Source organism: Sciurus vulgaris (genome assembly GCF_902686455.1).
Source record: "Sciurus vulgaris genome assembly, chromosome: 14".
Lineage (NCBI taxonomy): Eukaryota > Metazoa > Chordata > Mammalia > Rodentia > Sciuridae > Sciurus > Sciurus vulgaris.
The window spans coordinates 9196899-9209622 of NC_136475.1; the positions used below are offsets into that span (position 1 = coordinate 9196899).

General features: G+C 52.5%; 1 protein-coding gene across 2 annotated transcripts in view; it reads left to right on the forward strand.

Annotated features, from left to right (window-relative positions):
- The window catches only part of CNNM4 (cyclin and CBS domain divalent metal cation transport mediator 4), a 33291-nt gene that overhangs the window by 16750 nt on the left and 3817 nt on the right, over positions 1 to 12724 (forward strand). Inside the window, exons 2-6 of one of the 2 annotated variants that reach the window (XM_079110697.1) lie at positions 9874 to 10017; positions 10262 to 10396; positions 11514 to 11683; positions 11827 to 11923; positions 12457 to 12519. In XM_079110697.1, coding sequence (XP_078966823.1) covers positions 9874 to 10017; positions 10262 to 10396; positions 11514 to 11683; positions 11827 to 11923; positions 12457 to 12519 — 609 coding nt within the window. The remainder of the gene's footprint in view (positions 1 to 9873; positions 10018 to 10261; positions 10397 to 11513; positions 11684 to 11826; positions 11924 to 12456; positions 12520 to 12724) is intronic. The other variant, XM_079110698.1, reaches the window with a different exon arrangement.

Sequence of the window (12724 nt, forward strand, 5' to 3'; positions counted from 1 at the left end):
GTCCCGGGAGAGAACTGGCTGGAAAGGGTGGAGCGGTGGGCTGGGTGCTTCCCAGCCCCGGAGAAGCTGGTGGTGCTGCCCCACGGCTGGGCCCCCTCCTGGCCCCATACCCCGTGCCTGGACCCAGATGCCAGGCCCTTAGCCAGGTCAGCCTCGGGGTGGGACACAGGGTTGACACTCTGCTTTCCACTTCAGCGCCTCCAGTTCTCTATTTCCCTCCCTGCCCTTGATCCTGGATCCACTGTCCTGGCTGTGTCCTGCAGGGTGCACTGGGTCTGAACCAGGACACTAGGTGCTTTCAGAAAAGTTTTTAAAGAGCCTGCCCTTTGACCCCTATCTCCAGGACAGGAAGAGTCAAATACATGTACACATAAAAATTTCCATATGGCAAAAAGGGGCGGGGGGGCAGGCACAATCAGATTGGGATTGTGTATGCTGGTATATAATGAGTAGTTCTGAGGCTATTCAGTATTTTCAAATACTATTTAGGCTCAATGGTAGTGTCTGCCTAACATGCCTGGGGTCCTGGTTCAGTCCGAGCTCTGCAAAAGGAAAAGAAACAAGCACTTTTTAATGACATGGGAAAATAGAAAGAATGTAAAATATTTAAAAAGCAGGGTATGGCCAGGTGTAGTGGTGTGCCTCTGTAATCCCAGCTCCTCATCTGAAAAGAGCTGGGGCGGGGCTGGGCTGTGGCCCAGTGGTAGAGCGCTTGCTGAGCACGTATGAGACTCTGGGTTCGATTCTCAGCCCCTCATATAGATAAGTAAAATAAAGGTCCATCGAGAACTAAGAATACATTAAAAAAACAGATGGGGATGTAGCTCAGTGGTAAAGCATCTTTGGGTCCAATCCCTAATACAAAAAAAGGAAGAAAGAAAAAGAAAAGAAATGAAGGAATATCCCCTCAATAAAAGAAAGAAAAAAAAATATGGTCAACAGTAGTTATATTTGTAAGTCAGGATTTTAGATATAGATACAGCTATGCGGACATAGATATGTACATAGAGAAAAACAATTTTATGTATGTCTGTATGTATTTTTTTGGTGCTAGGGGATTGAACCTAGGGCCTCTCACATGTACCACTCTACTGAGTTGCACCTGCAGTGAGATAGGATTATAAATTATCCATCTTTCCACTTTTGTTACCAATATCAGGGGGAAAAAAACATGTAAAAATTAGTGAGGCGTGAAAATAAAATTGTAAGAAGAAGACTGGAAATTAGCACACTGGATAGTTGATAATCTTAAATATTTTTACAAGGTATGATAATACTATTTTGCTTTTTAAAAAGACTCCTTGGAGATACCTATTGAAAAGATGAACTATTTGCAGGTATAATTAGCAGATTCTTACAGATAAAAACAGGGCTTTGCTTCAAAATGAGCCAGTGGAGTGAGGGAGTGGGGATAAGCGGGAAACAAGATCAGCCGGGAGGAGCTGTTAATTATTTAAATTAGGTGAGGATGTAATTATGTTATTACTTGTACTTTTATATGTGCTTGATATTTTCCATAAGAGGTTAACTAGACTGTTGAGTAAATGAAAGGCCTGAAGACCTGGCCCCAGGGTGAGGGACCAGTCTCAGGGGCTGTCCTGTTTTCTACAGCTTCGCGATCCCTGGGGTGCTGGGGTTGGAAGGCTAGTTGGCCTAGAAGCCCCAGTTTGGTACCCCAGCTCGATCACCTGCTGTGGCTCTGGATGTGGCGTCTCTGAGCCTGTGAGGAGTGACGTCCACGGAAGGGGCAGCTCCTGAGCCCCTCCCAGGAACACGTTCACCAGAACAGATTGATAGGCAGGGAGAGGTGGACTGTGACTGGGCACCCAGGAGGGTGTTTACTAAGCAAAGGGGCAACTGAGACAGGACCATCTTGACGGGGCTCTTCTTTTTTCAGACAGGTCTCTCTATGTTGCCCTGGCTGGCTCCAAACTCCTGAGCTCAAGCCATCCTCCTGCCTCAGCCTCCCAAGTAGCTGAGACTATGGGGCTCTTCTGAAGGGTGCTCTCCAAACTTTTTATTGTGCACCCCATTAGGAAAAAAAAAAGATTTTTGTTTATACGACTCCATTCATTCAGTATGTTATATCGGTACTATTATCCTACTACGTGTTATGAAACAAACACACATTCTTTAAAGTTAATGATGAAATACCCATGTTTAAATATCCTGCTCATAGTTATCCCTTCATATCTCCAGCCCAAAGTCTGAACTCTCTCAAAGCACGAAAGGCACTCACAATGGACTCATTATTAATGACAGTGCCTGTCAGCCTGTTTCAGACAATTTTCTCAACAATTGTGGATTTTTGGCCTGCCAGCCACAGCCAGCCCGGACAGGGTGCTTATTGTGTTTCCCCTGCTGTGGTTGACAAAGGCCGGCCTCTCAGCAGGCTTGGGGTTGCTAGGTGCACGCCCCCTCTGTCTGCCATTTCCGTGCAGGGGTCATGTCTATCACTTGGCCAGCAGTGCAGAGCGCACCTCTGTGGACTTCCTCCCTGTGTACTGGGAGGGAGCGAGCACAGGCCCCCCGGACAGGGCCCATTGTCTGTGTGCAAAAAAAGTGAAACTTGTTTATTTTGGATTGGGAAATAAGTGTAAACAGAGCCTGGGACAAGTGCCCCGGGAGACTGCTCTGACAGGTGGTCCTCATGTGTCCGCGTGGTGTCCTGTCTGCTGTCATTCTTGGTCAGAATGGGGGGAAACTCTCCAGGAGTCCTTTTCATTCTGTGTAGGTCTTATTATTTATTTTTATTTTTTGGGTACTGGGGTTTAACTTGGGGGTGTTTTCCTATGAGCTACAGCCCAAGTCCATTTTATTTTTTTATTTTTAGACAGGGTTTTGCTAAGTTGCCAAGGTTGGACTTGAACTTGTGATCCTCCTGCCTCAGCTTCCTGAATTGCTAGGATTACAGGTGTATGCCACTGTACCCAACTCCCATCTGTATTATTATTATTATTATTATTATTATTTTATGTACTGGGGATTTAACCCAGGGCACTTAACCCAGTCTTTTAATTAATTATTTATTTATTTATTTTATTTCATTTAGGATTTTTTTGTTGTAGATGAACACAATACATTTATACTATTTATTTATTTCTTTATGTGGTGCTGAGGATTGAACCCAGGGCCTCACATATGCTAGGCAAGTGCTCTACCACTGAGCCACAACTCCAGTCCTTACTTTTTTATTTTGAGATGGGGTCTAAGTTGCTGAGAACTTCTGCTGAGGCTGGCCTTGAACTTGGGATCCTCTTGTCTCAGCCTGCCATCACTGGGATTAGAGGCATGTGCCACCGCACCACTTCCCATCTGCAGTTTTAGCAAATGGACCCTCGCATCCTGCATTTCCATTTCTGTCTTCATGCAAGACATGAAAGAATGAAAGGGAGTCATGGGACATAATGTGTGCTGGGAAGGGAACTTGGAGGTTTCTTATGGGATTTGCCCTTGAAGGAACTCTGGCCCAGTGACTCCACTTTTATAAATGTATCGTAATCTCACATGAGTCAGACGGGTGGGCAGACATACAGGCGTTTTTATGCAGCATTGTTTGCAGTAGAAAACAGACTGGCAACAATCCGTGTGTCCCCCAGCAGGAGGCATGTCTGACTAGAGGCCACGCAGGCCAAACAGGCGGAGCTCTGTGCTCCAGGGACATGGCCGAGTGAAAAGACAAGGGTGGGGAGGTGCATATTGCATTTCTTAATTTAAAAGTAAAAATCAAAGTTATATATACATACGTATATATATTTAAATTATTGTTATTGTAATAGTAGTAGTGGTACCAGGGATTTAACCCAGGTGTCCTTAACCACAGAGCTAAATCCCTAGCCCTTGGTTAATTTTTATTTTGAGACAGGTTCTTGCTAAGTTGCTTAGGGCCTCACTAAATTACTGAGGCTGGTCTTGAACTTGAGATCTTCCTTCCACAGCCTCCTGATCTGCTGGAATTACAAGTGTGCACTAACACATCTGGCTTATTATTATTTCGAGTTGGGGGTCTTGCTGTGTTGCCCAAGCTGGTTTTGAACTGTTGGGTTCAAGTTTTCCTCCTGAGTATCTGGTACTACAGGTTTGAGCCACAAGATCTGACCAACAATAATATATTTATCACAGAAATGTTTAGGAAGGTAGATATGATTAAAAAATAAAAGTCACTCTTACCTTACTTCCCAAAGCATGAATATTTTGTTGTGTTTTCTTTTAGTAAGTCAGCAGTAAGTGCTATTGCTTCCCACCCGCTAGAAGTAGCATTTTTTCCCCATCCCCTGTAGGGACATTGAACCCAGGGGCACTCTGCCACTGAGCTACATCCCTAACCCTTTTTATTTGGAGACAGGGTCTTGCTAAGTTGTCCAGGCTGGCCTTGAATTCGGGATCCTCCTGCCATAAACTTCCAGTAGCAGGATTATAGGTATGCACCATCCATCACGCCTGGCAAAAAGTAACATTTTTATTATCTCTGATTATAAAAGTAAAAATTAAAAAAGAATACACGTTGGGGGTAAAATGGCAGTAAACAAAAGTGAACAAGAACACTGCTCAGTCCATCTGAACAGTCTGGTAACTTGCTTCACACATACCATGAATCACTGTCTCTCTCCTAGACGCCCACCTGAGTCAGCTTTCTAGTGACTGTGTTATAAACAGCATTGGACGGACCCTCCTGGGCACTCCTTGCCAGCTAGCCGAGGTATTTCCTTAGTATCAAGGTCACTCCTTAGGAGTGGAAGAAAGAGCTGAGTCCAAGGTCGCGTGCCTTTTACTTTCTGACACACACTGGCATGTGTCTGAAGAAAAACTTAAGCTCCTAGCAGTAGAGGCTGGTTCTTCTGCCAACGCAGACCACCAACTGGTCAATCTTGGCTGATACACTAGGTTAAGAAACAATAGTTCATTTAAAAAATTTGTATTTCCTTAGTTTTGATTTATAACTATTTGTTTTTAAAATTAAGCTGGTAGCTTTCCTGATTCAGTTCTGAAGCCTCGTTTAAAACAGTGCTGATAGGCCACTTAGTCCCTTGCCTTCCATTGCATGAGTCTCTTTTTTCCCCTCCAAACTCAAAATGCCAAATTTCCCAGCGTGCTGGAGTTCGTTCCTGAACTCTTCCATTGCTTTCTCTGGTATTGCACTGCTTTAATCACGTGGTCTCATGATATGTTTTACTTTGTATTAAATCAAGGGATCCAGCGTGGTGACATTCACCTGAGGTGCCAGCTACTCAGGAGGTTGTCGCAGGAGGATCACTTGAGCCCGAGTTCGAGGCCGACCTGGGCAACATAGACCCCATATCAAAATTAAATGAGTACCGGGCGTGGGCACTGCTTGCCTGCTGGGCAGCCTCCGGTCTCTAGGCCTTGCCCTGTCTGACTGGCCTGCCCAGCAACTGCCTCCTTGGGAGAAAGGGAGCCAGGTGAGTGAGCTGTGCCCAGGGGTTGGGTGAACGCTGCCGGACCTCTCCGAGACTAGAGGGCACGAGGCTGGTCTGGCGGGGCTGCTGCCATCCTGCAGGTTGAGGTCAGCACTATTAATAGCCAGCTTAATCCTACCCAGGCCTGGGTGAAGGCCAGGAAGCGGAGTGCCAGCCATCTGTGGGTGCAGAGTGGGCCCTCCCACGGGAGCCCGGGAGCCCAGGGTTCGTCCTGGAACTTGCGGGAGACACAGCAAGGGAGCCGCCGAGGACGCCCTCTCAGATGCTGGGATCCCGTGTCTGATCTGGGCCCCCTGATCTTCCCCAGGGGAAAGGCAGCCGCAGCTGGAGAGTGGAGCCCCCTCTGGGGCCCTCGTGGACTTTGAAACTCAGCACATGGTGATGTGTTTCCTTATGGTCTTTGAGGGATTATAAAAAAAATTTTATGGGAGGGAGGAGGATGTGAAGTTTGCTAAAATAAGCATCATGCAGGGTGGGGACTGGGCTTGCTGGGGCCCCTGGATCCCTCGTTCTGTCTCCAGCCAAGGGTTCGGAGTGCCCCGACCCTGGTTAGCCGGAGGCACGAGTGCTGTGCAAGGAAGCCATGGGGTCGGCTGGGGCGGTGGGACCTGGCAGGGGCACAGGAGGATGGAGAGGTGACATGGGAAGGCTGGGGGCAGGACAGGAGGAGACTTGGGGACTCAGGCCAGCCTGGTCCACTCACGCCTTGCCGCGATTCATGACCTGACCCAGGTGGGAAGGAGCTGTTAGCCGGCAGGTTTCTGGAGGCTTCACCTGTAGTTCTTCGACTGGGGAGGGGACAGTCCTACCTGGCTACTCCTGGACAAAGGTCGGCAGAGGGTGGAGTGGGCAAGCATGCCAGGCAGGGCCGCCAGGGCTCCAGATGCCTCCTCTCCGGACTCTCGCTCACCAGGCCCCCCGGGGCAGTGCTTGCCTTAGGAAGACGGGAAGCCTGAGGCCCAGGGAGCAGCATTAGAGTGATGTTGAGAGTTCTTGTCATGCATTGTTTCTTTCTGATTATGAAATTAATGTAGTTAATGATGGAAGTTCGGAAGTTCTATATAAAATATAAAAAGAAGATCTCCATCCTTGGTTCCTCATTTGGTTATGCTGTGCCATGTGAGATCACTCTTATTTGGTTGAAAAAAAAAAAAAAAAGAATCAAAATGTCAACGATTCCATATGGTTCAACCAGAGACTAGCATTTGGCTATATTTCCTCAGTTGTTTTCCTTGAATAGGATTACTTTGAAAAACGTAGAAGTGTTATGTAAATTTCCATGCTCCATTGGTGACCCCAGCCACCCCCAAAGCCAGTTATCCAGTGGAATGGTCAGCAGTAATAAAATGAGGTAGCTCAATGAAATAAATTTTTATATTAGTCTATAAATGACAATCATAAACTCAAGGCCTAAGTTGATTTACTTAAAAACAAACAAAAACAAACCCTGTGTGTGGGAGGGGCGGGTGCCGGGGATGGAGCACGCTAGGTAAGGGCTCTGCCGCCAGCGACATCGCCAGCCCCTGGTCTAGTATTCTAAGTGGTAAAGCAGCAGCAATACTTTCTGAAGCATAGAAACATCTAACTTACTGAAATCCAAAGTATTTCTTTCTCCGTCTGCATCCCCTTCTCTGCCCTTCACTGGCTGAAGGATGTAGAAGGTGGAGAAAGAGGAGGCCAGGAGGCCAGGCTTACCCTGGTCAGCTGGAGGGACAGTGCAGGGGGAGCTGGGAGTCCGTGAGCTCACTCTGGGCGGCAGGCCTCTCAGTCCACAGCGGGAATGAGGAGTCTGGGGGACACCGGAGACCAACTGCAGGTGTCTGGACGTAAGACTGTATTTAAGTCCTGAGGCAAGAGGCCAGGCACGAGGACTAGGCCCAGGACCCTCCAGCTTGAGGAATCAGGGACAGGGAGCCGCCCCTGAGGTCGGGAGTGCTGGAGAGCCGTGTGGCCTGGTTGCCAAGGGAGGAAGGTTTACAGGAGGCGGGAGGTCATCTGAGACTGAGACAGCCATGGAGGTCATTGGTGACCTTGACAGGAGAAGTTCTCTGGCCAAGGAGGGAGAAGGTTCTGCCAGGACAAAAAGATGCCCCCCGCCCCCGCCCCTGGGGCTGCCCCAGGAGAGAGTGACAGATGGGCCCTCAGCCAGGAACCCTTGTGAGGGGCCCCAGCTGACCAGCCACAGCAGCACCAGTGCTGGAAGTGCTGAGCACAGAGTAGGGCCAACCTGTGCCTGGTGCCCGGGCTGCATACCTACAAGGTACCCTTCACACATGTGGCTGCCACCAGAGGGTGCCCTTGCACAGCAGTGGATCCAAAGAACCAGGAAGGGCCTGGGAGAAGGAGGCAGGAGGGCTGGTGCGGCAGAGCCCTTGCCTGGAGCCCCTTTCACCCCAGTAGGCGTCTGTGTCCTTTAGAGAAGCTGCCAGCCTTTCCCTGGGGGGCCGGTGCAACGTGTGGGGGATACTTGGTGCCTGTAGGGCAGCTGTGTGTTTCAGGGAGGAGGAGTCAGAAGACACACCCCATTTCCTGGGCTGACCTGTGGCAGCTGGAGACCAGAGAGCCCCACTTTCTCTGTCTCTTAATTTTTTCTTTGTGTGTGCATGTATGCGCATGCGCCATAATGGGGACTAGCCCAGGGCCTCATGAACGCCAGGCACATGTTCTAGGCTGAGCCGCACCCTGGCCCTGGTTTGATTTTTTCAATGATAAATGTGAAGCATGTTGCTGTGGGTGGTGGTGCCCATCAGTAATCCCAGCAGCTGGGGAGGCTGAGGCAAGAGGATGGAGCGTTCAAAGCCAGCCTCAGCAATTTAGCGAGGCCCTAAGCAACTCAGTGAGACTCTGTCTGTAAATAAAAAATAAAGAGCGGCTGGGGGTGTGGCTCAGTGGTTAAGCCCCTCTGGGTTCCATCCCTGATACAAAAAAAGAATAGAGCATGGGTCTATGAAACAGAGTGGCGTGGAAGGCACAGGAGCGGGTGGCAGGGCTCTACCCACAGAGGTCCTCCAGAGGGGACCCTGTCACTGCCTCCAGGGCTTCCGGTCCCATCGAAGCCCCCACACTCCCTGTTCCCGCACGGCTGGATGGTGCTGTGCCCGTGCCTTGTCCTGAGAGCACTTCTGGGCTTCAGTCCTCATTCGCCCATCCAGCTTGCCATCTTCCCTAAAGTAGCAGGCCCATCCCGGACAGGCCACCTGGCTGTGGCTCCAGGAGGTTCTGGTTGTAGGAAGGTTGCCATGAGCCCCTTTTGTGTCCTTGTGCTTTTGTGACAGTCGTATCTCTGTAGGATGAGTTCCTAGAAGTGGAATCTCTAAGTCCAGATTAAGTTAGGGACCCTGGATTTTGAGGTGTGTTGCCCTGTGAGCCCTTAGACGCACCCTTGTCCACCAATGGGAGTGTGTGAGGGCCTGTTGTCCCCCAATGCTGGGCATGACCAATAGGCTTTTTAGGGGCTGCCAGCCTAGCAGGTGCTAAAAGCCATCTTATTTAATTCTTGTTTCCATTTGGTGACACCGTTTATCTGGCTGCCTGGGCGCCCTCTCTAGAGGCCACCTCCAGCAGGTGCCAGGTGCCGGGGTGTAGCCCTGCAGATAGAGCTCTGGGCTTGTTGGCTCATCTCTGGAAGGATACAGGGATTTCATGGAACGTGCAGTCCCGATGGTTCTGTCTAACGTGGTATGAAGCCTCCATGTGTATCTTAGTGACTGGCCCGTGTACAGAAAACTCCCAGGAGCCCTGTTCCTGCAGCACGCTGGGACCTGAGGTCACAGGTCCCCAGGGCTTTCCCCAGAGGCTGCTCTGAACATTTCCACATGTAGTCACTTGCTAGGGCTGGGGACACGAGAGCAGGGTGGATGCTCCAAAAGAGCCCAGGAAGCCCCAACACCTCCAGGGCCTCTGTGGAGCGCCCACCCCGCCCGCCTCCCAGCTCTTGCTCGGGTGGACGGGACAGCCCCTCTTCCTGCAGCAGGCTTATTTGCTGGTGGCCTGGGGAGCAGAGTGCCTTTGCTTGGGGCAGTATGACACCCTGTATTCATGCCAGGTGAACAGCATGGTGGCCTCCAAGGCCCTGGGTGTGGGCAGCCAGACCATCTGTCCAGCTGGCACACCTGCCTCCTGTGGCTCCCTGTGCCCTCGCAGTGTGGGTCTGTCCCCTCCCAGAGAGACCCAGGAGCTCTGGGGAAACGGCACCAGGAGGCCTTGTCATTTTCAGCCTCTGTGATCCATCGTGAAATGCCTTTAAAAATACTTTGGGTCTTCCTTTTCATGAAAGTAACATGTTTGCAATAGAAACATCAGCAAATAGGAAAAGGGGAAAAGCCACCCGTGATGCCTCCCAGTGACTCACGACTCCAAGTGTGTTGACATTTTTGCAGATGGAGTCTCATGCCTGGTCCCTGTGCTTGTCTGACTCAGTGCACTGTCCCCACAGGGAAGTCCCACCTGGCCATCGTGCAGAAGGTGAACAACGAGGGCGAGGGCGACCCCTTCTACGAGGTGCTGGGCCTGGTCACCCTGGAGGATGTCATCGAGGAGATCATCAAGTCCGAGATCCTGGACGAGTCGGACACGTACAGTGAGTCCAGCCCTCTCCATTCCTGCTCAAGCCCAAAATCCAGCCCCTGGGGGAGAGGCCGGGGTGCCAGTGCAGGGAGGCCGGGTCACCAGGCGCCCTGCTGGCGGGTGAGTGGGGAGCACCCACTGAGCACACAGAGGAGGCCACCTGGCTCCTCCTGCCCAGTGGGAGCGGGAGCCGCTCGGGCTCCGTCTTCTCCAAGTCCTGGGGATGGCAGTCTCAGCTCTAGATCTTTCCCTGGCAGCTGACAACCGAAGCCGGAAACGGGTGTCTGCGAAGAACAAGCGCGACTTCTCGGCCTTCAAGGACGCTGATAACGAACTCAAAGTGAAGATCTCACCCCAGCTGCTTCTGGCTGCCCATCGCTTCCTGGCCACAGGTGAGGGCAGGAGGCCTGCATGGCTGGTGGAGTCAGCCCAGCACGGGGCTGTGGCAGCTGCAGGGACGGCACAGCTGCTCCCGGAGGGCCCATCCCTGGGCGCCCCTGCAGTCTGCTTGCTGTCCCTGGGCTGCCCCTGCAGACTTTTTGGATGCCTGGGGTGGCGTTGGGAAGACGGTGGGAACGGAACTCCTTAGGAGCTTGCCTGGGTTCCACAGCCCTCGTGGAACTGTGGGAGGGAGAAGAGACTGCCTGCTTACCTGCCCTGGAAAGCCCGGGCTAGCTCTGTCCCCGTCCTTCCTGCCCTCGCCTATGTATGTGTGTGTGTGTGTGTGTACTCTGGTTCCCACGGGAATTGTCTCTAGTCAATGCCATTTCTCTCTTCTGACCCCTGAGTCAAAGCTCCCTTGAGGACCCAGGTGACAGTTTAGAAAATATTCCTGCCTACTGCATCCCCTCTCCCCCAGTCCAACTTCCTTCCCAACCCTTACTTGGTAAAGGTGCCATGATTCCTTTTCCTTTATTTTTATAGGAACTCTTGTTTTTTGGTGGGGAGACAGGTACCAGGGTTTGAACTCAGGGACCCTCGACCACTGAGCCACACTCCCAGCCCTATTTTGTATTTTATTTGGAGACAGGGTCTCACTGAGTTGCTTAGGGCCTTGCTTTTGCTGAGACTGGCTTTGAACTTGCAATCTTCCTGCCTCAGCCTGCAGAGCTGCTGGGATTACAGGCATGCGCCCCAGTGCCTGGCTGTAGGAACTCTCACTAACCACTGGCCGCAGGCCGGGATCGCGTCTGAGTGCCCTGTGCATGTTAGCCCATTAACCTTACAGCCACCCTGTGAAGGTGTAACCCCCATTTTACAGATGAGGAAACTTGGGCACAGGTGAAGTCGTTTGCCCAAGGTCACAGGCTCTTTAGTACAGGAGCCACACTTGGAGGCGGGGCAGGCAGACAGGCTGGGGTCCAGGCAGGGAAGTCAGGTGCACGCCCTCCCTGGGGAGGTGTGACCTGAGGATGGCCGAGCAAGGAGGAAGCATCCCAGCAGAGTGGCCCCGAGGTGGAGCAGTGGCCCAGCCCCCAGCCTCGCGAAGCCTCCTCTCTTCCCCTGCAGAGGTGCCTCAGTTCAGCCCCTCTCTGATATCAGAGAAGATTCTGCTGCGGTTGCTCAAGTATCCAGACGTCATTCAGGAACTCAAGTTTGACGAGCACAACAAGCACTCGGCGCGCCATTACCTGTACACCCGGAACAAGCCGGCTGACCACTTCATCCTCATCCTGCAGGTGCAGTCCTGGGCCCGCCACCCCGCTCTGCTCAGACACGGGGGTGCCGGCCTGCCCGTGAGCCTCCACGTGTCCCGCGTGGTCCTCTGCCCCGCCAGCCCTCACTTCCCCTCTGGTCTGACCCTGACCCCGTGTCCTTGCAGGGGAAGGTGGAGGTGGAGGCAGGCAAGGAGAACATGAAGTTCGAGACGGGCGCCTTCTCTTTCTATGGGACCATGGCCCTGTCCTGGGTTCCCTCTGGTGAGTCATCGGGCTGGGGCTGGGTTGTCCTGGGCGCGGGAACTGAGGGCAGTGCAGGTGGCTTGGGAGAGGGAGGCTGAGGCAGCAGCTGCCAGGGCCGAGAGGAGCTGGCCCAGAGGAGTCGAGCAGCCTGGCCTTTGGAGGCGAGGGAGGAGGTGAGAGGGTCTGGAGCGTCCTGAGTGGGAGACGCCTACAGTGGGAGAGGCTGCGTGGGCATGCGGCTCCGACAGAAAGCGGGGCGCATGATGGGCCCTCCGCGGTGCTGCCAGAGGCCACGCGGATCCACTGGAAGTGGCAGGAGGGTGGGAGACAGCCTGGGCGCCGGGGCAGCTCTGCCCTCCTCTGCACAGGGCTCCTTGCTCTGCCCAGGCTCCCCTCCTGTCAGAACCCTGCCCCTCTCCACCCACCACGCTCCCAACCCTGCCCAGAGCAGACTGCCTCCTGTCTGGTCTGCCTCTCTGCCCCTTTCCTGTGGCTCTGGGCCCTGCCTCCTGACCCCGGCCAGGTCACTGACCTCTCCTCTCTTGCTCCAGTTCCTTCTACCCAGGCCGGGTGTCCGCCTGGCAAGCGGAACTCGCTGCTATCCTGGCTCTCAGGTAATGTGGCATGCGAGAGGAGCTCACACTGCCACCTGTCGTCCGAGCCGCTCACTGCGCCTACATTAACCCTGCCCCAGGCACCTGGGCACTCCGCCTGGGCACTAGCTCTGCTTGGCCTAGGGTCCAGTTTCTGGGTGGCTTTGCCCCAGTCCTTAAATCCCTGGGAAGGCACCCCCCACAGATAGACAGACCCCGGTGATGA